This window comes from Canis lupus, chromosome 5, assembly GCF_003254725.2.
Source record: "Canis lupus dingo isolate Sandy chromosome 5, ASM325472v2, whole genome shotgun sequence".
NCBI lineage: Eukaryota > Metazoa > Chordata > Mammalia > Carnivora > Canidae > Canis > Canis lupus.
Window position 1 is genome coordinate 68,869,498 of NC_064247.1, and position 24,036 is coordinate 68,893,533.

Consider the following 24,036-nt stretch of genomic DNA (forward strand, 5'->3'; position numbering starts at 1 on the left):
CCACCAGAACTTTCTATGATGGGGACAATATTATATATCTGTCCTGGATGATACATGTTTACATTTTCATTTTTATTAACATAAATTTAAATTTAAATAACTGTGTGTGGCCAGTGGTTATTGTGTTGGGTAATACACATCTACACCCAGAGGAAAGGGATACTCTTTAGACATATGGCAACTTAAAGGGGCATGTGCCATACTATGGCTACAGGTAAGTAGAGTCAGAGAGAGGCTGGAGGAGCACCAAGGTGGTGGAAGACTCAGGTCTCAGAAAGACTATTCTTCTTTTTTTAGAGAGAGCACAAGTGGGAACAGGCAAAGGGAGAGAGAGAATCTTAAGCCGACTCCATGCCCAGCATGGGCTTGATTTTATGACCCTGAGATCATGACCTGAGCCAAAATCACGAGTTGGGTGCTCAACCAACTGAGCCACCCAGGCTGTCCCTTAAGGAGCTTCTTAAAGACAGTGGCTCTAAACCCAGATTCTCGTGAGAAGCTACAGTGTGGAAAATCAGAAAGAAGAGGAGAAGGCATTTCTGATCCAAGCATTTGCTTAGTCAAAGACATGAGGGGGAAAGGTACCAGCCCATTAGGGAAACCCAGCAGTCACTGTGGGGAAGGTGGTACTTGCACATCAAGGGGGACTGCTGGGGTCATGTCTGTGGGTTGATGTCATGTAGGGAATGAAGAATCCTGGGACAAGAGCAGATTTGGGGGTGGGGGAAGGGGTGAGGGGCAGAAAGGAATCCCTAAGTTGGTTTAAAATGTTATTTTTGAAGGGCCAATAGTCTCTCCTACTGAGGGTAGCCTGTGGGGAGCTGCAGAGTGGGACCCGGAACTTAGGAGAAGGGCCAGGGCCAGGGTACACATGTGAGGCAACATAAGTGGCACAGGAGCACATACCCTGTGTACATGGGACTGTGACCACCAGCTTTGTCCGACAGTCTCATCTTATGTAACTGATTGACTGCATGTGGAAACTGGCCCTATAATTTCTAAAATTTGTGATTTTTAGGAAGGCTACAATTGGAATTTTTAAAAAATAAATAAAAAAATCTTGGGGGAACCTGGGTAGCTCAGTCAGTTGAGCATCAATCAGCCTTTGGCTCAGGTCCTGATCTCGGGATCCTGGGATTGAGCCCTGTGTCAGGCTCCCTGCTCAACAGGGAGTCTGCTTCTCCCTCTCCCTCTACTCCTCCCCCTGCTCATACTGTCTCTCTCTCTCTCTTTCAAATAAATAAATAAAATTTTAAAAATATGAAATCTAAATATTTTGACATGGCAACTAATGTGGAAACTTGAAATCACCCTGGGCAGAAACAATGAGCAAGAGTGTAGACTGACTAAAGTCCATGCAGATCTCATTCTCATTCTCACCGGGTCACCGGTGTTTGTCACCTGACCTACAAGATGGGTGAGGGTGCCCAGTGATAACCTGAGGTTGAAGCAGGAGAGGTTCCAGGGAAACAGTGGCACACGTGGCAAGAGGGGGTGGGGAAGAAGAGAAGTGGATGCCACCTGACTCTGTGATCTTGGACAAAGCCCCTTCCCTTCCTTCTGTCCCTCCCCCGCCTCCTTGTCTGTCCTTCCTTCCTCCCTCCCATCCTCTCCCTTTGGCAGATGGGTAAGGAGGGATCGAGTCCCATCACAAGGGCTCATGAATAAGCACTTGGTGAGGAAACAGAGGCATCAGGTTGAGTGAATACAAATAACTCCAAAGGATGCAGCCTTTCAGAGAGTGTGTTTTTTAGGTTCGCGTTTCCCTTTATAGATTTCCCTACCCAACCACGTGTAAACACCTCATTTCCACCCCTCTGTATAAAGTGCCTTTGCCTGAAGCCTCACATCTTCCCTCCTGTGAAAGCCACGTTCGATTCTTATGAAAAAGAAGATGTGTGCCTTTCCGCTCACCTCCCGGTCCAGCAAGGCAGGTGACACGACAGTGACGATGTCCCCTTTTTCAGGATCTATGTAGAACATGTTTGGAGATGGCTTGTCAGGTGTCTGCTGACGGATATTGTACCGCAGGAGGGCATTATCTGTGGCCGGGTCATCCGCATCAAAGGCTGTCATCCGCATCACCGTGGTCCCTGAAGGGGAAGGACAGAAGGGCAGGAGACGGTTACTCAGGGGACAGTGATGGGCAGAGATGCCCCCTCCCTGGCAATGGCCATGGACTGATGTACCAATCGCTTTCCACATTAAAAGGGAAAGCATTTCCCGAGCCCTGTTATATTTTTGCTTTTCTTTCGTTCTCCCTCCTCCATCACGTTAAAAGACCTGAAATAAAGAAAAGAAATCTTTGCTGTTCAGCAGATTGACAGCTTAATTTTTCCTTCTGCTGATATGCTGTTTATTTTCACAGGCTTTTCATTCAATTGTGGATGTGGCTGCATGACAATGGCCTTTATTTTAAAAACTCTTATTGAATGCCTACTACATGTGGGGCCCTGGTCCTGGTGATGAAGAAAACAGAGGGGAGCGAAGGCATTCTCTGGTGCTCAGCAGGTCAGAGATTGGCAAGAGAGACAGCATATAACAAAATAATCAACCATAACAAGTGCATCGAGAGAGAGCATTATGAATACACAGGAAAACCATCCTCATCTACCCTGACATACAGGAAAAGTCCCCAGTGTGGAAATCTAAGGGGTGAGTAGGTGTAAGCAAGGTGAAGGAGAGGGGCGCCAGCAGGAAAAGATGTTCCAGTTAAAAGGAATATGAGCAAATGCTATTTGAGCCTTTACCGTGTGACTACCACACTGTTGTAGGCACTTAAGCTACAAAGAAATTAGAGAGATGAAGATGATGTGGACTACTTGATCATGGCAAGTGTTGATAAGGATGTCAGACACTGGGTCTTGCTTACACACCGCTCATATGACAAAGAATTGGTGTTAGCCACTTTTGAGGACAATTGAGCAGCACCTAGTGAAAGAAAAATACAGTCACCCATTTGGCACCTACCACCAAGAAACACTTGCATGTGTCCACAAAGGGTTCTTGCAAGGATGTTCACCGCAGGATTATCCATCATGGTGAAAGATTTGGAAACAATCTAACCGTCCAAACAACAGAGAAATTACTAAAATGATGAGATTCTCTGCACTAGGAACAATTTTGTAGTAGTTTGAAGAAGGTTGTGGGTCTAATGTGTTCTAGCATGGAAGGCTCTCCAAGAAAGAGTAATATGTGAAATTATCAGGTTGAAGAATGTTATCCATAGTATGGTGTCATTTTTGTGAACCTGCTTCCACACAAAAAAATGCCACAATACTTTATACGTATATTTTGCCGGTAGAGTTTATGTTCAAAAAAGTATAGCAGGTCTAATACAAGTGAACTTCACATTGGTTATGGTGGTATAGGGAAGCAAATCTTGCCATCCCAAGATATGCCTCTTTGGCATATTGATTAATTTAACCTGGTTATTTTTAAGAAACTGCAGACACAAGAGAAGGTCTGAAAATCAAGTGGAAGTCATACCTTTTGTAAGGAACATTTACATGTATAAGGGAAATCTCCATTGGTGAGGGTATCTCCCTCACTGTAACAGTAAGAAGAGGATGATTCTAAACCTGTAGACCCTGTTGTCAGTGGAAAGGTAGGACTTAAATCTGCATACCAACCCTACCCTGTTGACTGTACTTTCCCTGCTCACCTCCCATTACAGACTCCCATCCCATCTTTAGCTGAAGATGGTATTTAAGGTGATGACTTCACCCCTTTCAGGAAATTATTCCATTTGCTTGGGTCTCTGCCATGTATATAGGAGGTATACAAGTTTTGTTTGATTTTCTCCTGTTAATCTAGTGCATGCCAATTTGATTCTCAGACCAGCCAGAAGAACCTTGAAGGGCAGAGGAAAATTATTCCTACCCAACAGTGGCTCCCCAACAAAGGAGACTGGGATTAAGGATGGTGAGAAGGAGGTAGGACTTTGGCCCAATCTATAGTTTTGATCATTTTTACAAGGAGAATGTACTGCTTTTGCAATTAAATTTTAATGTAAAAAGATCACATTGATAAATACCATTAATCTAAAAAAAATAGCTGGTTATCTTACCAGCAAAACAGGTTACTCAGGAATAGCAGAGAATTTCAATTGAGGATCTGCAAACTACTGCAAAGCCATAGGCAAGTCCAACAAACAAAGGAGAATAATGTTATTTTTATCAAGAAGGAAGAAATCAGGAGGGGTTGTTTTGAAGGCAAGTCCCCTGGAGAAAAGCAGGAGTTCAAAGTGATGACAGTTTCTCATTGGTTGAGTTGTAGGGATGGTCAATTTCTTGTACTACACACAATGTTCATCCTTCCCTGTTGGGACCTGTAATTGATGATTCTTCCTTGTTGATGATTCTTCTGTTGGGTCTGTAATTGACAGTTCTCCTTATAATTGACATGGAGTGGTGCATCCCCTTTCCAACCTTCCCCTCGCCCCCTCCTCACTCCACTTTAGTGAGGCTTCCCTGCATTGATTTCACAAACCCAATAGAAGCATGGGCTAGAGCAGAATCAAGCACATTTGCCTGCTGGTCTTGACAATAGTAAGCCATCTTATTTGGCTCAGGGCAACCTGCCCAACTACGATTTTTCATTGTAGTTTACTCTTCTACGAATATAGAGCCCACCTGTGGATTCTGACCCCTTCTGGACCCATGAAATATGAACTAACAGGTAAGAGATGAAAGCAGCATGGTCCTGTAGTCCCCAGCAGAAATACTCCCATGTAGAAAATACTGAACCTTAAAGGAAACACGAACTTCATCTGGCTCAGCTGCCATCCTGGGGTATTCCTTTCCTGCCTATGACTGTGTTTCTCAGACCATCAAAGGCACTTTACTTTTTCTCACAATTGGAATCAGATCATCATCCATTAGGTCTGATTGATCGGACAAACATGGGGATCTGACCACCCTAAGTTTGGATGGATTTCTAAAGCAGCCTCAGTGTTGCCATGGGCTAGATGCATCAGGCACATTTTCTATCCTACCATGTTTCTTCACCTTTGTTTCTTCATGAAATTGTCACAAGGCAAACTTTAGGGTCCAGTGTGAGCAGAGATAATGCTTGGCTTATGCCAAGCATAAGCCCTTGTCTTGCCCCTTATCTTTGGAAAATATCAGCACACAAACTGGCACTTATTCCATTGAAGCACACAATGGAATGAGGGTCTTTTCTCAGCCTGGTGGACTGGGAAGCCACTCCTGATCTAGGAGCATTAGTGTGAGGGGTGGAGGGGTGATGCTTATTTGCTTCCCTGGTCTAGGAAAACAGGATTCTCTAATCAGGATCCTGTCAGAAATCAGAGGCAGCTTTCAGGCCTACAGACTCACCAGGGACGTACTAAGTGAGCTCCTTGTGGCCAGAGGCATGAAGGAGGCCTTGACACTATCGATTCCACAAGAAACCAACTCTGGTTAAGTGTGCACGACCCAGTGCCTTGCACTTTGTTAATGTCTAATGAATGCCTAACTGATGGAATCTCTGTCCTACTTAATCTGCTTTTAATTGAAGTCATAGATGAACAAACAAAATAAAGATGAAGTCATCATGGTTGCTTATGTCATGGCTCGCACAAAAAGGATGAGAGGAAGCAAACAAAATCTCCGAGGCTAATGAATTTTCACTTTTCACCAGGAAAGTCATTGACAATGTCTTTTTTTCATTGCTATTGTTACAGATCTAATAACATGATACTACGAAAGGTTATCCAGAAAATGCTTTTTATTTTAATGAACAGTTCAGGAGCAAATGAACTTGGTCCAACTTGCCTCTGTCTTAGGTTGGATGTGGGTACAGAACAGGATTTGCATCCGAGGCCCACCTCCATGGAGACCAAATGGTGCCAACATAAATAGGTTTATTGCATTGAAGGAAACAACTTTGGGTAATGTTGAGGTTCAAATCTTGCTTTGTGAACACGGGCGAGTTATTCAGCCCTACCCAAACCTTGGTTTCCCCAATTGCAAACAGGATATTAGTAATACTTTTGTCTTTGGTCTCTGTAAGGGTTTCATGGGATACTATATTAAAGAACTTGGTACAATGCCTGGTACATTAGTGTTCTGAGGAAGATGCCTTTTCTTATCAAACCCGCTCTCTAGGTTCTGAGCCATCATGATGGTGCCAGCAATGGCTGCAGACAATGGAGCTGTCCACAGAACCTGGTACCTCTGCAGCAGGGTGACCCCAGGTGCCCATTGCCTCTGAGTTGCCCTGCCTCACCCTCTACTTTCCACCTGGTCCATGGTCTTAGTTTGCAGATGTGTTTCTACCATGGAGAACACAACTCTATACTAACACATACACATGTGCACATGCACACACGCACACACATTCTGTAGGCTACATGATACCCTAGTCTTCCTCTAGGATCAAGGTTCTATCTTAGTCCCAGTCCATCTGCTAGACCCAGCACCTTGCTCTTCCAGCCCCTCCCCTGGGGGCTAGCTCGTGATTTTCATACTTCTGGGTTCTGTGATGGTCGGATAAACCTCCTACACTAGCATTTCCTAAACTGTAACCAAGGAACTCTGGTTTCATGGGCTCAGCAGAGAAACCAAGTTGGGAAATATGCAATAGCCACAGTTAAGCAAGTTTCTATCCTGGAGGACTTCTCAGTGTCCTTAGTAAGCAAATGCATATTGTAAATCTCAAGAGAGAATAAAATCTGCAGCATTTCCCTAACTTCTCTGGAGATAGAACGTCTTCATTTTAAGAATATCTTTATGAGATCCTGTCCTAAATTTGAGCTCTTGGAGGATACCGACTGTGTTTTTTCATCTTAATAAGTTCAGTGTCTGACATGCGGGAGGCCCTTTATCAATGTTGAATAGAATTGCATTCTTACAATTCACTCAAGCTTTGTCTTATTTGCACTGACCAGAAATCATGAAGAACTTCTCACTGAGAAGAATGGACTACATTGTCTGGACATTTTTCACAACCAGGCATGCCTCACAACCACCTCTGAACATTCTTTTGCCCCTTGGAGGCCCTTGTTGGAATTGGATTCAGCAGGCTGACATTCATCACATAAGCACCAGGACAGCCTTACATTTTGCCCAAGCCTATACCCTGGATCTCAGAGGAAGGCTCTCTCATTTCCCTCAGCCCAGTGGCTTCCCCATCCATGCTTCTCTTGTGCCTACATGTGCTTCCTGATGGCAGAGAAAAGATAATTATATGACAGACACCCGTGTGGGTCCTCTGAAGTACATTTCTGCCTTTCCCCCCATCACAATATTCTTCTGAGTGTCAAAATAAATGATAATCACCCTGTCACTCTCAGATGAACTAGTAAAAGCCCCTCCAAAGCAAATAAAAGAATTATAGGCTGCTAGTCGAAAGTCTCAAGTAAGGCTATCATTTTCTTTTGTCGAAGGACATGGCCACCAGCATGACAAGCTGATAAACAATTATGATTGTTCTATCTGGGTCAGATAGTCCCTTCCTCTTGGCTGCATTTCTCTGATTAAAGGGAGTGCTGCCTGGTGTTAGAACCTTAAGTGCTGGTGTTTGAAGTTTTGCTTCCCTGTGACTTCGAGAACAGCCACGCCCGTGAAGAGTGGAGAGTGGATCCCAAAGTGAGGGGCCTGCTTAGCACCTCAATGAAAGATCAAGCACCCTCAGATGTGAGAGGCTCTATAATACAGCTCACTCTGTTCCACAGGCAACAAAGCTATTCTATTCTTGAAATTTCTTTGACCTCATCCCAAAACATCTTCTTCACGTGATCAAAATTGTCAGATTCCTTTTTTAAAAAAACACATTCCCATAAGAAAATAGTATATTGAGACATGGACATTCAGATTTGTGTTTGGCCTCAGATTTCTGATAGCACAGTTGGGGTAACTGCATACTTTCCAGGGAGATGCATAATACAAAACCCAAGATGATCAGAGATGGCAGACGTCACCAAGTGAGCCCCCTAAATGTGACAAAATGGCACATCGTCAAAAAAGCATCCAAGTCACAGAAGGAGGTAGTGCATTCTGATGCCACATTGACAACCATGTCTGTAACTAAATGACCTAAGAGATGTATAGCAAAGGTTACTAAAAAGGGAGTGTGCCCATGGACTGCATTGTCCGACTTACTCCATGCACGTTTATTCCCACATCAGAATGAAAGTGCTTAGATGCCGGGCACCTCAACTTGTTTTGCCAAGTGGGAGGGACACATGCATATGGGCACATGTGTAGTTGGACTGACGCTAATTTGAAACTCAATATATTTCTCTTGAAACTCTAGGGGCACCTGGGTGGCTCAGTTGGTTAAGCGGCTGCCTTTGGCTCAGGTCATGATCCCAGGGTCCTGGGGTGGAGCCCTGTGTCCAGTATCCTGCTCAGCAAGGGGTCTGCTTCTCCTTCTCCTCCCTGGTCATGTTCTTTCTTGCTATCTCTCTCTCTCTCTCTCAAATAAATAAAATCTTAAAAAGAAAAAAAAGGAACCTCAGTTTGAAGGTGTTCTAGGCATCCTTGTTCCCAAAGTCCAACCAGCGTTTTTAGGTGTGGGATGATGATAAACCATCTAGTTTGTCTGGAACTGAGGGCATTCCGGGAGAGTCCCAGGCAAACCAGAATGAGCTTGTCACCAGCAGGCCACGGTTACTTTCAGACATAGACACATCTCCTGGCCATGACTGTCAGAGTACACATGTAGTAAGTGTTGCCAAATGTGACTTTAGTGGCACAGGCCACAGAACCCATTCCACTCACCCTGCCACACCACTCTGGGATTGCTTCCTGACTGTTCAGGGGGACACAGCCCAACTGTCCTCTACAGTCCTTAATGGTGAAGAAAGAGAAGTAGGTGTGCAAACTCAAAGCAGAGCAGGGCTAGAGGCATGGTTTGAGATCCTGTTCTTACCATTTACTAGCTGGGCCTCCTTGGGCAAATTCCTTTGCTTCATCAAACCTCAACCTCTCCATCTATAAAACTATTCCCCATAATGGGCTGTGTGAGCATCGAATGTATTAATTCAGTGCTTCTCAACCTATTACGATGATGATGATGATGATGATGATGATGATGATGTTGATGATGATGATGATGATGATGATGATGATGATGATGATAATTATCCACCTCTCCCTTCTAGAGTCTTTTTAGATGTTTTTCCCTACCAGCCATCCCCCGCCATGGATATCCTGTATATATATATTGATGTACTATGACCCTTTGGAGGGTCACAAACCATTGCAATATCCAATATTTTTAATGTCCCCCCAAGCACCAATTTACTCCTCCTTGGGGTGGTATTGTACCCACTGAGAATGTACAAATTAATGAATATAAAGTCCAAAGCCTGGGCGATGGTAAATACTCGAGAGATGCAAAGTTTTATTGTTATTTTTATTGACTGCTGCAATTTGTAACTCTGTTCTGGGGTGACCCACTGCTGTGTGTGATAGTGATGAGCGAAACCTTGTGGGGCCCAACCACTAGCAGAGCAACTCATACTAGTTCTAGGACTCACACTCAGCATCTGCAGAAGCAGAGATTAATTAAATTTTCCTAAGGAAACAACTCCTTTCTTCTCTCAGACAAGCCTAGTGACTTCTGTTGAGTGCATGCATGCATGAATCAGCCTCCTCTGGTCTTGCCGATGTTTCCCCATACACAGGAATTAATAGGGAAGCTGTCAAATGATTAGTTGACAAAAGATAACCACAGCAACTTGATAGGTATCCAGAGGCTGTCCACATTCTGCAGTGCGTGCAATCCTGAAAAGTCACCCATGTAATGAATCATGAATAATGTCTTATTTTCCCATTGACCTACATTAGCATTTCATACCTGCTTTATCTTCATTTGAGGGGGTGTCCAATTGGAAGCTGCGCCTCATAATTCACTTTAAGTTTTTCTGCTTATCTCTCAAGCACTCTATACACTGGTAGAATAGGAGAAAGAGGTTGGCTTTCTGCTCTGGGTGTGGAGACTATTAAAGAAAGCCCTGGAGGGGGGGAGGGAGCAACAGGGGACAGCAGGCTTAGACCTAAGGCAAAGCCTGGGAGATTTAGCTTCATCACTGTTGCTTCTTTGGGGGGCCCTTCCCTCTGTCCCCCCCCCCCCCATTACCTAGGGATTGTCATGCATCAGCACATATTCCTCTCACATTTTGCATATGGCGATCAGGCTGTGCATTAGATCTAAAAAGTTCTCGATGAGCGTTTTGATGAAGATGTCAATGACCTGTGGTCTTTCCTATGACAGCCTGAGGGTCTTCCTTATCAGCCCTGAGCGTGTGACTCTCTGACTCCATTCCAAGAGTGAGGGCAGGGAACTGGGCCAGGAGTAAGAAGCTCAAATGCCCACCGATTGCCCACATGGGTAACCTAACATGAGTAAAGCAAATTCAAGACGGTTGGGAGTGGTGTAGCCTGTGGCAAACTGGAGGGTCCATGTTCTGCCTCAGGGGCAGCTACCTTTTAGTTTAAGGTAATTGCTGCATTTCTTGAACATGAGTCTGGAGAAGTCAGATCTTTTGATTTTTCAAGAAAAGGTGGGAATTTGAATTTGCATATAAACTATCAGAATGTTTACACATTGGATACCAGTTTGAATTTTTAAAAAGATCACTGAGTGAGACGAGGAAGCCCAAACAAAACAGGCTATGGCTCACTAGTTTTCAGCTCTTGACCGTGACTGTCAAAAGAGCCAATTGTTTCCCTAAGGACAGGAACTAAATGTTGTTAATGTGTCCGTTGGTGATAAATTACAACTTAAGACTTACAACTTAAGTACGCCCCCTATAAATGGTACACCCACTATAAAGTTCGCCCTGCTTCCTTCTACCTCACTTTTGGAACAGGAAGTCCTCTCCTGTGTCCCACGACCCAGCAAAACAAGAGGCAGTAGAGACACTATGATACCACATTGCATGATGCAATTTGTGCATTAACTTACTTGATCCTATATGAACCATGGGAGGCATGTCATATACATGGGTGGGCCCATTGTACAGATGAGGAGATTGAGACTAAGATGGCCACACAGCTAATTACCCCATGAGCCAGGATCTGAACTCCTCTTTGCTAGAGGAACAATGGCCCAAACTATGAGTTGCTCTTTAGTACTCACTCTTCTTTTGTTCCTGATTTTAGCTGGCCACGCTGTGGACTAGCAGGACCAGATAGCTCAGCTTCTCTGGCAGCTAATAGGGCCATGGACTAAGGGTTAGACAATGAGTTATAACTACCAGTATTGTGTGTGATACTCCAGGTTAAGTTTCCTTAAAGGGGCCTCAATCAGGAAGTGTGACTTTTGTCACACCCCCTCTTCTCACTTCCTGCTACCTAGAATGCAGACGTGATGATGACTATGGTCTTAGTAGCCCTTTTTGGACCATGTCCTTTGAATAGAAGTTCCATGATGGGAAGGTAGAGCAGAAAGGCAGAACGGACCTGAGTCCCTGAGTCTCTGATGACCATGGAGCTTCCAGAGAAGCCTGGAATGCCTTCCTCCGGCTTTGTTTACATGAGCAAGAAATAAATGAGAGAAAAGTAAAATATCTTGTTTGGAGCTTGGGTTTGCTGTTCCATGCCTTTATCTTCTCTGATAAAGGCAGGAAGCAAAGATGGAAGAAAACAAATAAATATATTTTATTAAATAGTATTACCCTAGAAAGTAAGTTTTGTTGCTTTAGCCTAGAGCTAGATGACACTGTTCTGGAGAAAAGTAGAAATATCCAGGCAGCTCCACATGTATTTTTAAATATTTAAATTGGTTCCATTCATCTCAAATGCCTTGAATACAGAGACAGCTTTTCAGGGAGTAAGAATGTTTCATTAGTGGCCCTAGCACATTATAACTACACTCTCACGCTGTCTCTTCCACACTGACTGTGGGCTTAGCCATGTGACTTCCTGTGGCCAGTGGGACGCATGGAAACACACAAACAGAGGTGTGAAAGTGCTTGTGCATTGGAACCTGTTCTCCTGGAACCCAGCTGCCATATGAAGATATCTGGGCTCTCCAGCTGGAGGAGCCACATGTCTGGGAGCTAACGCTCCCTGGCTGACACCCCTCACTAACCATGGGACAGGTAAATTGAGGGCACCTTGGATCATCCAGCCCCAGTTGAACTTCCAGATGACAGTGGTTATGTCTACATAGGCCACCTTAGGCAGCATCAACATGAGAACCATCCAGCTGTTCCCATCCTGACTTGCAAAATTATGAACAAATAAATGTTTGTGTTTTAAGCCACTAAGTTTTTATGTATTTCGTTTTACAGCGATAGATAACTGGCAAAGAAGTATAAGTGGATTGATCGTCACATGCAAACTAGAGAAAAGCATACACTTAAAAAATTGAGTTTATTTTTCACGTGGGAGTTGCCATTTAAAATAACCAACTAGTTCAGCATATTCAGAGGGTGCACCAAAGTGAAAAGGGACAGCTAGCTGCAAGCCTCCCCCCCCAAAATAAGCAAGAATAAAATGCAACCCATTTCCCAAATGTTGGGCTTTGGGGCCACCAATGATGTCACCATGAAATCATGCAACATGTCAACCATTGAGCATTTCAGTTAACCAATGACTTTATTTCCCCAGAATTGCACAGAATCAAACTGGCATCAAGTATATATTCCCAACCAAGATTTGAGTTGATTAAATACCTTCAAACAGGAAGACAAGCCCTGTTCTTACAGACGAGAACACCTTAAATTTGAGACAGTTGCACGTTCCTCTAATAGTGGCCACCAGCGTCAACGTGCAGCTGTGAGTACCAGAGGCTGGGTTTGAAAGGCGATAGACTTCTCTTCTCAATTTGCCTTACCTCCCTGGAAGCTAGTTGATTTTTTAAGTACAAATTGACAGTCAAATACGTAATAAGTTATGACAAGTTGAGCAATGGTTGTCTCCCATCTCTTTTCAAAGGTTATTTATTTTTATGCCTCTAAAGAGATGTTGGTGACAGAACCACCTTATGATTATTTTAATCCTTTGGTTTCTCCTGCTCATCAGTCAATTTTCACGGCACCTTTGCCCTACTTTTCTGGCAAGCTGCTGCTGAATTGAGCTGTAGCAGGCCAGATTTTAGGCAAGGAAATGGGGTTTTGAGATGTAAGGTAACACATGGCTAAAACTGGGGACACTCCTGTTATGATTCTCTTTATTGGCTTAATTTCTTAATTTCATCCAGAATTTTAAGGTAATGTTTTTCTCAAAACCTTTTTAAAAAATTGTATTTAATCTTTTTATCTGTCATTTCTCTTTATGCAGCTCTTTTAGAAGGACCCAGGATACTCTGCTGAATTATCTGATCTTGCCTAAAATACTTCAGAAAAGCAACGTTAAGTGGAATCTCTATCCTTAATATCCCAAAATAAGAAATCTTTGTATAGGATTTGCATTAAGTAGCCAAAATTCTCAAATATGAAACTATATTATTATAAAACTCTAGGAAAAAAAACCAAAAGGAAATTGTGTATTTTCTTTTTTTGTTTAACCAATTTAAGGGATTGTTTACAAGTAATTTTATATTCTTAATAATTGTGGAACAAGGGACGCTGGATTTTCATTCTACAAACAATGCATCCCATCCTGGCCAAGAGCCAGGAGCCAGATTGCCAGAGGCCTGGGAAACATACAGGGGCACAGAGGTGCTCCATGGGCCCTGGGCATATTGGTCAGAGCTCCCTTCTTCTGCCAGCCAAGCCACAGTGCAGGGGCCTTTGTCTCCATCATTAGGCCTTCAGCTGCCACCGTTCGCAGAACTCTAGGCTCCTCAACAGTTTCATCCATATTAGGAAAGCAGCATCGCGTAATAGCACAAGAAGTCAAACCTGCTCAGGGGGCAGCACCTGTTTCCCTAGGCCCTGGACTCCCTGCCCTGGGAGACCTGCCCAAGCTTCACACTTATCTTCCAGCTTGCAACTCTTTAGACTCCAGAGAGCTGCCATCTTTCCCATCTCTGCCTTGAGTAGCTAGATCCTAGCCCGCCTTTTTCCTCTTTTTAATTAGACAGTTCTAATTTTTCCCTTGGACACCTAGGTCCCACCAGGTGTGGGTCACACACCAGTGTGACAATGAGGAAATAGGGCATAGGACCATGTGTGGCAACCCTGGCTGCTCATTTGAATCACCTAGGAAGGTTTAAAAATACTTCTGTTGCCTAAAAGACACCCTTGGAGATTCTGGGTCTACTGGCCTGGCACGGGGTCTGGAGACTGAATCCTGGGAATAAGTAGGTCCAGACATCTATAGACTCTGGTACTCTACTACTCACGGGGTTTGTGATCTGGGCAATATGTGCAAGCTCGCACAGCCTCCATTTCCCACCTGTAGAATGAGCACACATCTGTCACTGTGTAAAGTTGGTCTGCAGATACTTGTAAAAGATAGGGAGCCTAATAAGCCCATGGAATAATGCTCCACATCACTAGGCATCAGGGAAATACAAATCAAATCCACAATAAGATACCACCTTACACTGGTAAGAATGGCTAAAAATAACAAGACAGGGAACAACAAATGTTGGAGAGGATGTGGAGAAAGGGGAACCCTCTTGTACTGTTGGTGGGAATGTAAACTGGTGCAGCCACTCTGGAAAACAATGTGGAGGTTCCTCAAGAAGTTAAAAATAGAGCTTCCCTATGACCCAGCAATTGCACTACTAGGTATTTATCCCAAAGATACAGATGTAGTGAAACCCAGGACACCTGCACCCTAATGTTCATAGCAGCATTTTCCACAATAGCCAAACTGTGGAAGGAGCCACGATGTCCTTTGACAGATGAATGGATAGAGAAGATGTGGCTTATATATACAGTGAAATATCACTCAGGTATCAGAAAGGATGAATACCTATCATTTACATTGACGTGGATGGAACTGGAGGATATTATGTTGAGTGAAATAAGTCAATTGGAGAAAAACAATTATAATACGGTTTCACTCATATGTGGAATTTAAGAGTGCAAGGGACCATAAGGGAGGTGGGTAACTGAGTGGAGGAAAATTAGAGAGGAAGACAGACAAACCATAAGAAACTCCTAACTCTGGGAAACAAACTGAGGGTTGCAGAAGGGGAGGGGGGGAAAGGGATAGGGTAACTGGATGACTGGCACTAAGGAGACCACATGATGTAATGAGCATATAGTGTTATATGTTGGCAAATTGAATTTATTTATTTATTTATTTATTTATTTATTTGCAAATTGAATTTAAATTAAAAAAAAATAGGGATCTGATTGAGGTGGTCTTGCAGAAATTCCACAGAGAAGAAAATGAACTTGTGGACCTACTACATGCTTCCTGGGAATTCTTATGACATCCTTGCCAGGGTAATTAGCTCATTTCCTTTTTCTAAAGAAGAACAAGAAGCTCAGAGAAGTCATTTAATCTGCTCAAGATCACTGCTGTCCAGCAGCTGAGTGGGGGCACACAAAAGGCTATGAAAGTGAAGAGGAGCTAACCTCCTTGAAAGACTATTCAGGGCCCTCAATCATACGATTCGCCCAACAACTCACTAGCCCTATTTTATGGAGAGCGAAGCGGAGGTGGATGGAGGTGAAATCACTTGCCCATCGACCAGGTTATGCACCAGGCTGGGCCAAGATGCCTGTTCCTCCCACTCCTCTCCAGCACAGCTCCTGTCGCTTAGGCATTTCTAATTGCATTTTGCAGGTGGAACGATTAATTTTCAAGAACTCTCCCTGCAGACCAGCTATAGAACACCTTTGCTCTGACCCATTAGAGCTTGTCTGGGGCATCTCGGAGCCACATCGAGTGCCCAAGGGACAAGCAGGGCCTGCATCCCCCAGTTGTGATGCATAACAGATGATCGAGGATCCTGGAACTGCACCTGTTACGTAAATCACCTGCCTGAAGTCACAGGCATGATCAATGGAGGGGCTCAGGGAGGTTGGCATGGGGGTGGGAGGGCTGGTGATTACCGCATTTACAAGATAAAAATGAACCGGGATGCTGAAATACGGCACTGCTGAGACTTGAGAGTTTGTGTTCAATGGGAAGAAAGTGCCGGCAAATTGCTAGCAGAGCTGTAACGTTGCTGATTTTGCAAACATGTGTTCTTCAACTCGATAAGTAAATACATATTGGGTAACATGGTGATGCTGCAAGCTGTTGTTTTATGGCTGGAAAGTCAGCTGCCTGTGATTGATGCTCGCAATGAAAGTATTTATAAAATAACACTGAATTAGAAGGAGTCACTTTATGAGTCTGGGGAAATGGATCTTTTATGAAGAATAAAACTTGATGAAGGAGCTTTATCAGGGTCACACAAATGTGAAATTAAATGTGCTGGGATTGAGATCTAAGAAGGAGCCCTTTGGACGTGTGGGCTCGCAGCCTGGGGAAGGGGAGGTGAAGCTTCTCCCTGACGCTTATTTCCACTTGGTGTCACATGGAGCTGGAGAGTCATTTCCACGCACCATACTCATTTCTCTCCACGGTGAAATGTCACTTTTGAAAGCTGCATTACCTCTTCCAGACCGTCAGGACACCACTCAGGGAATACCTTAGGCGTATAAAACTAAATGATGTACATTTGATTCACCCTTTTAATCCACCGAATGCCACAGAGCCAGGCACATAGTAGGTGCTCAGGAAATATTTAGTCACGAAATGAATGGAGAATAGAACCAATAATATCCAGCTCCCTTTGTACAAATATTTTCTCATTTCATTTGTGTTTTTAAATGGTTTTCCCCATGTGCACATTTCAGCCTCCTAATGGTGCTGCCTTTCCAGATTGGAATGTTCTCTTCTTGGAAATAGGGGACAGGCCAAAGGTATCTACTCCCCAGGCTAAGAGCACCAATAGGTACATAACTCAGATGTTCCCCTGCATAATAATGGTCCTCATCTGAGGGGGTTGTTGGGTAGATGAAATGAGTTAAAAATCTGTAATATTCAGCTCAGGGTTCTGTGTTCTTAGAGAATGTCACTGTTTTTACCAGATGAAGGAGGCCTGGCTCAGAGGCTCTGCTTTGATTAAAAAAAAAAAAAAGTAGGAGGGAAGTCTTAGATGAATGCAAGATTAGTGTGAAATGGTTCTTTTTTTCTCAATGTAATCTTAGATTACATATAAATATGTATAAATGTGTATAAATAGAGGTAGACTACTAAGGTAAATAGAGGTAGACTATATGCATAAATAGAGGTGCACTACCAAGTACAAGGAAGGTGATCATCATTTTAACTCAATATTTTTTAAAATTTTTATTTATTTATGATAGTCACAGAGAGAGAGAGAGAGAGCCAGAGACACAGGCAGAGGGAGAAGCAGGCTCCATGCACTGGGAGCCCGACGTGGGATTCGATCCTGGGTCTCCAGGATCGTGCCCTGGGCTAAAGGCAGGCGCCAAACTGCTGCGCCACCCAGGGATCCCTTAACTCAATATTAAGCCTCAACAATATTTCAGTGTCCATGCCCTACACCAGGTGGCTCAGGGATAATGGAACATGGCCCCTCGTTGTAAGTTGTCAAACTGATCTTAGCCTTTCCCATAGCCTTGTCTCTCCTTTCTGAAATGCTTCCTGTTGGCTAAGGTCCATTTGTAGACTTCCAGTCTAGCCCTGGAAAGGGCCAGTTGAAAGAGCTGTCTACCAATGCCCAAGGTTCTGACGTCCTAAGTAAGGCATGCAGAGGGAACGCTGTGCTGAACATGGGCCACCTGCATTTCCTGGCTCCTTAGCCCCTCCGTCCACCTTCAAAGTCAGTGACACAACACTGTCCTATCTCTCTCTGAATCTCCGGCCTCTGCTTTTCTATCATCACATCTCCTTCCCTGACTCTGACCTCTTGTTTTGTGGCAGAGAGATCTGGAGCAGGGAACACACAGACGGCTGACAGAGAAAGTGAGTGTGCAAGCAAATGTGTATTCACTATAGCAAAAGGCCTGGGAGATCTGAAATGGGACATCTTGTGCTTCCATAGTTGCCTGTTACAGAGCAGAATCACCCAGGGACCATTCGTGGACATGTAAAAGGGATTTATGACAATGGTGTGAGTCTAACCTGACCTCCCAGAAAGGCTTTCTTCATAGCCACCCCACCCCCCACCCCCCGGCCCATGTCACCTCAGGGCTTGGAGAGACCACAGCTGCCATGGCAGTGAGTGGCATACCCTTCATAATCTGCACAACTCAAGAGCCTCCTACTTTTCAGATGTTGGATACGATTTCCTCATGGGGTCAGTGCTGTCCCCAGCCCAGGAAAGAAGGCTCTCTGCCTATGTATTGGGAACATTCTGTACAATTCCACTCTGCTCTATTGTGGCCACTCTATGGCCAAAGTGTTGCAACAGGACAGTGGATAGTAAGATGAGGACAGCCCTGGTCCTCAGCTGGCCCACATCCCACTGAAGGGCACAGGGGGGCTTATGCACAGAGCTATGTGTGATGCGTGCACCAGGCAAAAACCACATTCAAGGCTGCTCGGTCTGAAAGCATCGGGGGCTGAAACACTGTGGATCTCACCCTTGGTGTTAGGTGACTTGAGAGTGTCCATGACTCCCAGCTGAGATTTGGGGCAGGGACAGTCTCCACTGCCTCCTCCCGCATTACCCACTATGGAAGGTCTGCCCCCTGATGCCCCAAGGACCACTTAGCATCAAAGTCTTCAGAGCATGAACTTCCACAGGACAACCTGCCTGTGTACTGAGCCTACAAAGGTATTACTGCCTGAAAAGCAGCATCCGTGTGGCGCTTGCAAACTCTCGCTCCTGCTAGGAGAGTGGGTGCATTAGACATTTGGAGGAGCTGGGAACTTTGGGGCTCTATTTGCAAGCCATGTTGGAAAAGCACTGAGTTGCAAGTCTGGAGCACCCAATCATACCAACCCCTGCCTTTCAGACTCCTAGACATTCTGCTTCTCCTGAATTTAAGCTCATAAACACATGCTTGCACCAGGGATGGCCCAGTAAATCTGGCAGGTATCAGCATCCAAAAGGCTCATCTCAGGAGAGAAAAGTAACATCAGAGAGGTTGTCCTGCACAGTCCATACATCCTGGGCAACTCTTTTACTGGAAGATGCACAGTGAAAAGCCCACCCTGTGGGTCCTGGAAGACAGAAGTCAGCAAGCAAGTGGGTGAGAAATCAGGGCTTATCTGCAGGCAGTGAGTTTGACCAGGGACAGAAGAAGGGGAGAGGGAGCCAGTTAAACAAGGCGTCAGAGAGAAAGGGAGAAGTGGAGAGGCAGTGATCTGAATTCTCTCACTGAACACCCAGGAGATGTGCATACGGTGCCCACAGTGACCAGGTTCCTGTTCCCTCGGGGCTTGTATCCCAGTGATGCTCGTGGCTCTGCCTTCACTGACTATGGTTTTCTAGGGCTGCTTAACAAAGTAGTCCAAACTGAGCAGCTCCAAACCACAGAAATGTACTCTCTCGCAGTGCTGGGGGCCAGGAGTCTTAAATCAAGGTGTTGGCAGAACCCTGTTCCCTCTGAAGGGTCCAGGGGACAATCCAGTCCCTGCCTCTTCCAGCTTCTGGTGGCTGCTGGCATTTGTTGTCTTGTGGCCGCATTTCTGCGCGTGCTGTCCTCATATCCCCTCCTTCTCTGCTTGTCTGTGTCATCTCTCTTTGCCTGCCTCTTGGAAGGACCTTTGTGATGACACTACCCTGACCACATAATCCAGGGTGATCTCCTCATCTAAAAATCCTTAACTTCATTGCACCTGCAAAGGCTCTTCTTTAAAAAAAAAAAAAAATTTACAAGTTCTAGGTGCCAGGACCTGAGATCTTTGGGCGCCACGATTCAGCCTACCACACAGACTGCTCTCAGTATGTGGGGAAGCCATGCTGAACCCCAGAGCATCAGCCTGACCTCCATGGAGGTTCTGTTTTCATCCCCATGTTGTCTGTGAGGGGACAGTGGTGACTGGCTTGAGGTCATGCTGCCAGCAGCTGGTGGAATCAGCCTCGGAGTCTGTGCCAGACAGATGCTCTACAGCCAAGGCCAGGCCGGGCAGAGGCAGACAGCAAGCCTGGGGGCAGCCCCAAATATGAGAAAAACACATGAATCTATCACTTGAGGAATGTTTCAGGATCAGTTTCTCAAGAATTAATCCAGTGAAGAACTGCCGCTGGGCCTCTGCCCTCAGAGGCCGTAAATCATGTTCTTGGGGTCAGCTAATGATGGACACATTTTCCAGGCTCAATCCCCATAGACACGTGAGCGGCCACCTCCTAAATCTCAAGGTTTCTGATCTCGCGGAAGCTGTGTTATCTTTTTGGAAACAGAGCATCGTGGCTCAGGAAGATGAATGTGTGACATTGGCTCATGCTTAAGCTCTATCATGGGCTCTGCTGGATTTAGAGGGAAAGAAATAGCTCTGTCACAGAGGACACATGCTTTATATTTTTATAAAAACATGGACAAGACAAGCTTTTCCTGCATTTCTTCCCAATCTTTAGAGAAAGAAAAATGTGCACAGTGTATTTTTTTTTTTCCTCTTTGAACCATAAAACGTTTGAGCAGAAAGAGCTTCAGAGTTAATCGAGTGCAAGGGGCTTGATAAGAGTGCTCCTTGGATATCAGCTGCTATGGATTAGATTTCTTCCTGGTACTGAGGAACAAGTTTTAGGGAAAGGGCTAGAACCCTCCACCCCCACCCTTGGCTTCTGTCCTACTTGGATCATGGCTGGAGTCCCGGATCATCTTGGTCCCCATGGCTACCGGAGAAAGAGACACATGAGAGGCTGTCAGGAGGAGAGGGGACAGTGGGCAGTGTAGACAGTGCGACTTGCCATATGAGCATGAATTGTAGGAATTGGATCTGTCTTGCCTGGGGTCCTAAGTCTTCTTTTTAAGAATTAAAGAGAAAAGATACAAAGAAACAAAGACAAGAACTCACCTAACTTGATATGGAGGTGTCCTAAAATGGGGGCATGTTAGCTTCTAATACTCGAATGGTGTCATGTTCAAACCCAAACGGACTGATTCAATGTGAAGCCCGGTTAGGACCAGTGCATGCGTCGTGGGGAAGAAAGAACATGGTTGTGTAGGTTGAACATGAGCAACCATTGCTGACCCCGTGTGTGTGTGTGCATGTGTGTCTGTGTGTGTGGGTTGAAGGCCACTTGCCTTGGGGTGTCAGGAGGGAACCCTGCCTTGTAGGAGAAGGAGCTATCAGACTACCACTGGGGGCCCTCCACTTGCAGGATTTGTGGTTCTGGGGGGTACACAGAACCAAGCCGGTGGTGTTCACGTTCACGGTGCCGAAGGGGCCTGCAGGGGGCAGAGCAGAGTTTGTTAGATGCCTCCTCAGCTGATAAAGCTGTGGATTTTCCCGACTGCCAGGCAGAGAGGGGGGAAAGAGGAGCAGGAGAGGCATCTGTGCTTCTAATCTCATCCTCTTGTTCCATAGGAAGGCACCCAAGGTCACGTGCAGACCATCGATTAGCTGGTGGGGAGGTCTGCTCGGTGTTCCCAAGAACGGCCCTGACGCTACGGCCACATGAGCATCAGGCATCCCCTTCTCCCCTTACCTCTGAGTCGCTCTTATCAATTAAAAAGGCAGCTCCAAAAAAAATAAATAAATAAAAAATAAAAAAATAAAATAAAAAGGCAGCTCCCATTGACTTGAGTCTTTACATAAGCCCTTGTGGAAATTTCCATCTTCATAAACCAGTTGCGTGGCTTGTCTGTTCCCCACTCCTGAAAAGGGTTGATGTCTCATCTACATCCATGGGGACCGAATGCTTCAAAGGAGCCACTCCAACTAAATTCAACTACTGTTTCCTGGAGCCTCCTGCCCTTGGCCTATCTTATCTCACTCACGCTCTCAACCAGGTGAGATGACCCAGTTCTGTTGCTCCTGTCTCCTGCGAACTTTCTACTGCATCCACTTCTCTCTCTTCGCCGACGGCCGTGAGCCCGTCTTCCCTCTCCGCCAGGCTCCAGCCATTATCCCATCTTTTCTTCCTACAACTTAACCACCATCTGGGATGATATCAGCTGTTTAGATTGCTGATTGCTGATTCCCCCTCCCTTCACCAGATGCAACGGGGACCTTATCTCCTTTGTATCACGTGTGTTTGTGGAACCAATGTTGCCATATCCGATTTCTAAAATGAGCAATCGTGTCACTCCCAGACTCAGTATACTTCAATGGATTTTGCTGGGTATAGTAAGAATTCTAGAACACAGCATAAAGGACCTTCAGGAGCTGGCCTCTGTTTAGCCCTCATTTGCTCTCCCCACAGACTTGTCCCTCCCCATCCTGCCATATTGAATGTGGTGGCCATTCCTGCTGTCAACAGATGCCTCCAGTTCTCCTTCTGGTGCATGGAAGGGCTGTCCTCGCCTTCTCTGTTGGGTTTAGATGTGGCTTATGACATGTGAGCACAAAGAAGGTGTGTCCCTTTGGAATGGATGCGGTAAGAGATGCTGTGTAATGTGCCAGGCTGTCTCTCCCTCTGCACTGCCATTGCCAATGTTCTAGAAAGTGGTTGCTCTGCTCTGTCAGAATTCAGAGACAGAGTGACAGGGAGAAGTACCCTTGGACAGCCTGTTTTGGACATAATCGTGAGAAGCAATAAACCAAGCCCCTGTTCTTTCCCTTGTGCAGGCTGGAAGCCACATTATAGCAGCCCCTTTCCTAGGGGTGATGTCAGCAGAGATGGGTCCTGCCAAACAGATCAATGTTTCATCTGCAGGATGCTCACTGCCACTTGTAGGAACTGCAGGGCAGGTGTGCAAGGGACTGTACTTGAGCGTCTGCCCTGTGTGCTCCACTTTTCCCCTCAGTTATGGGTAAACCAAAGTGGCTTCCTATTTCCTCCTGTGACTTCTCTTTGGCTATTCTCCTAGACTCATGGAAGCCATGAAGTAGAAGGGACATTGGAGCCAAGGAGTCCACCTACTAAGCACAACTGAAGGAAGAGGGAGTTATCCAATCTCTCTCTGAACACTCCAGGGACCCAAGCTCACACCTTACAAGGAAGCCCATTGCTTTTTTCAGCATCTCTGATTATCAGTGTGGTTTTGCGCACATTGAGCTGGAACCAATTTTCTGGAAGCCTGTAGTTCTGCTCTGGCTCTTCCAAATCCTCCTCTGATGGACTGAAAACTTGTATGCTGATATATCTTTCATTACTAGGCACCATCCTTCGAACTTACTGCAATTTGTCAACTTCCTATTCAAATTCAGGTGCTAAGAGCAAAAAATGCAATGCGGACTGACCCTTGCTGGGTATGGGAGGGAAATCATTCTCTGAGCAGATATTTATACAGAAGATTTCTTTTGAGATTGCGATCAACTAAGACCCCAACATTGTTATCACATGAATTGCTGTTTAACATAGAGGATCTCACCTTGATTTAGTGACTGGCTTTGAAGAATCTCAGGCAAAGACTTTACACTCATTTCTGTGACATGAAATCATCAGTTTATGATCGCACTGTGTCCCTGATTTTTAGGAAACCTGATTCAGTTATCTGAGATATTAGCTAGCCCTCATCTACTCTGTATGATCCATGATTTTGATAAGTTATTGATACAGATGCTGAATGAGATAAGATTAGTGCCCGACAAATGTCATCTAACCCATACTTCTCCTTTTAAAATTATGGATTATTTCCTACATATACAGGAATATATGCAAACACACATATGTGTACACATACACATACAACATACAGCTGGCACAAGAGACAATACAATCACACTTCTACCCAGCACCCAGCTTAGGAAGTACCACGTACAATGCCACCAGAGCCTCGAATGTTCCCCTCTATCCCACCCTCCATCAGGATTTCTTTATCTCTTAATCCACTGTTTTGCTCCATAGTTTTACTCCTTATCTGTCGCTAAATGTTTTTTCTTTTCTTTTCTTTTTTTCTTTTCTTTCCTTTCCTTTCTTTTCTTTCTTTTCTTTTCTTTTTGTTTTTTGCATTTCTGAATTCTCTATAACTGGAATGGTACCATATATATTTTTCTGCAAATTGTGTTTTTTTTTTGTTTTTTTTTTGTGGCACAGTATGTTCTGGAGATCAGCTGTCGGTGCTGCAGCGTGGCTGGCCAGATGACTGTGCTGTCATTTATTCTG

The 24,036-nt window shown here is 44.9% G+C and overlaps 1 protein-coding gene across 22 annotated transcripts in view; it reads right to left on the bottom strand.

Annotated features, from left to right (window-relative positions):
• Window positions 1-24,036, bottom strand: part of CDH13 (cadherin 13) — a 1,387,059-nt gene that overhangs the window by 240,120 nt on the left and 1,122,903 nt on the right. For all 22 annotated transcript variants that reach the window (XM_049110659.1, XM_049110644.1, XM_049110650.1 and 19 more), the window contains one exon: window positions 1,915-2,093. In XM_049110659.1, coding sequence (XP_048966616.1) covers window positions 1,915-2,093 — 179 coding nt within the window. The remainder of the gene's footprint in view (window positions 1-1,914; window positions 2,094-24,036) is intronic.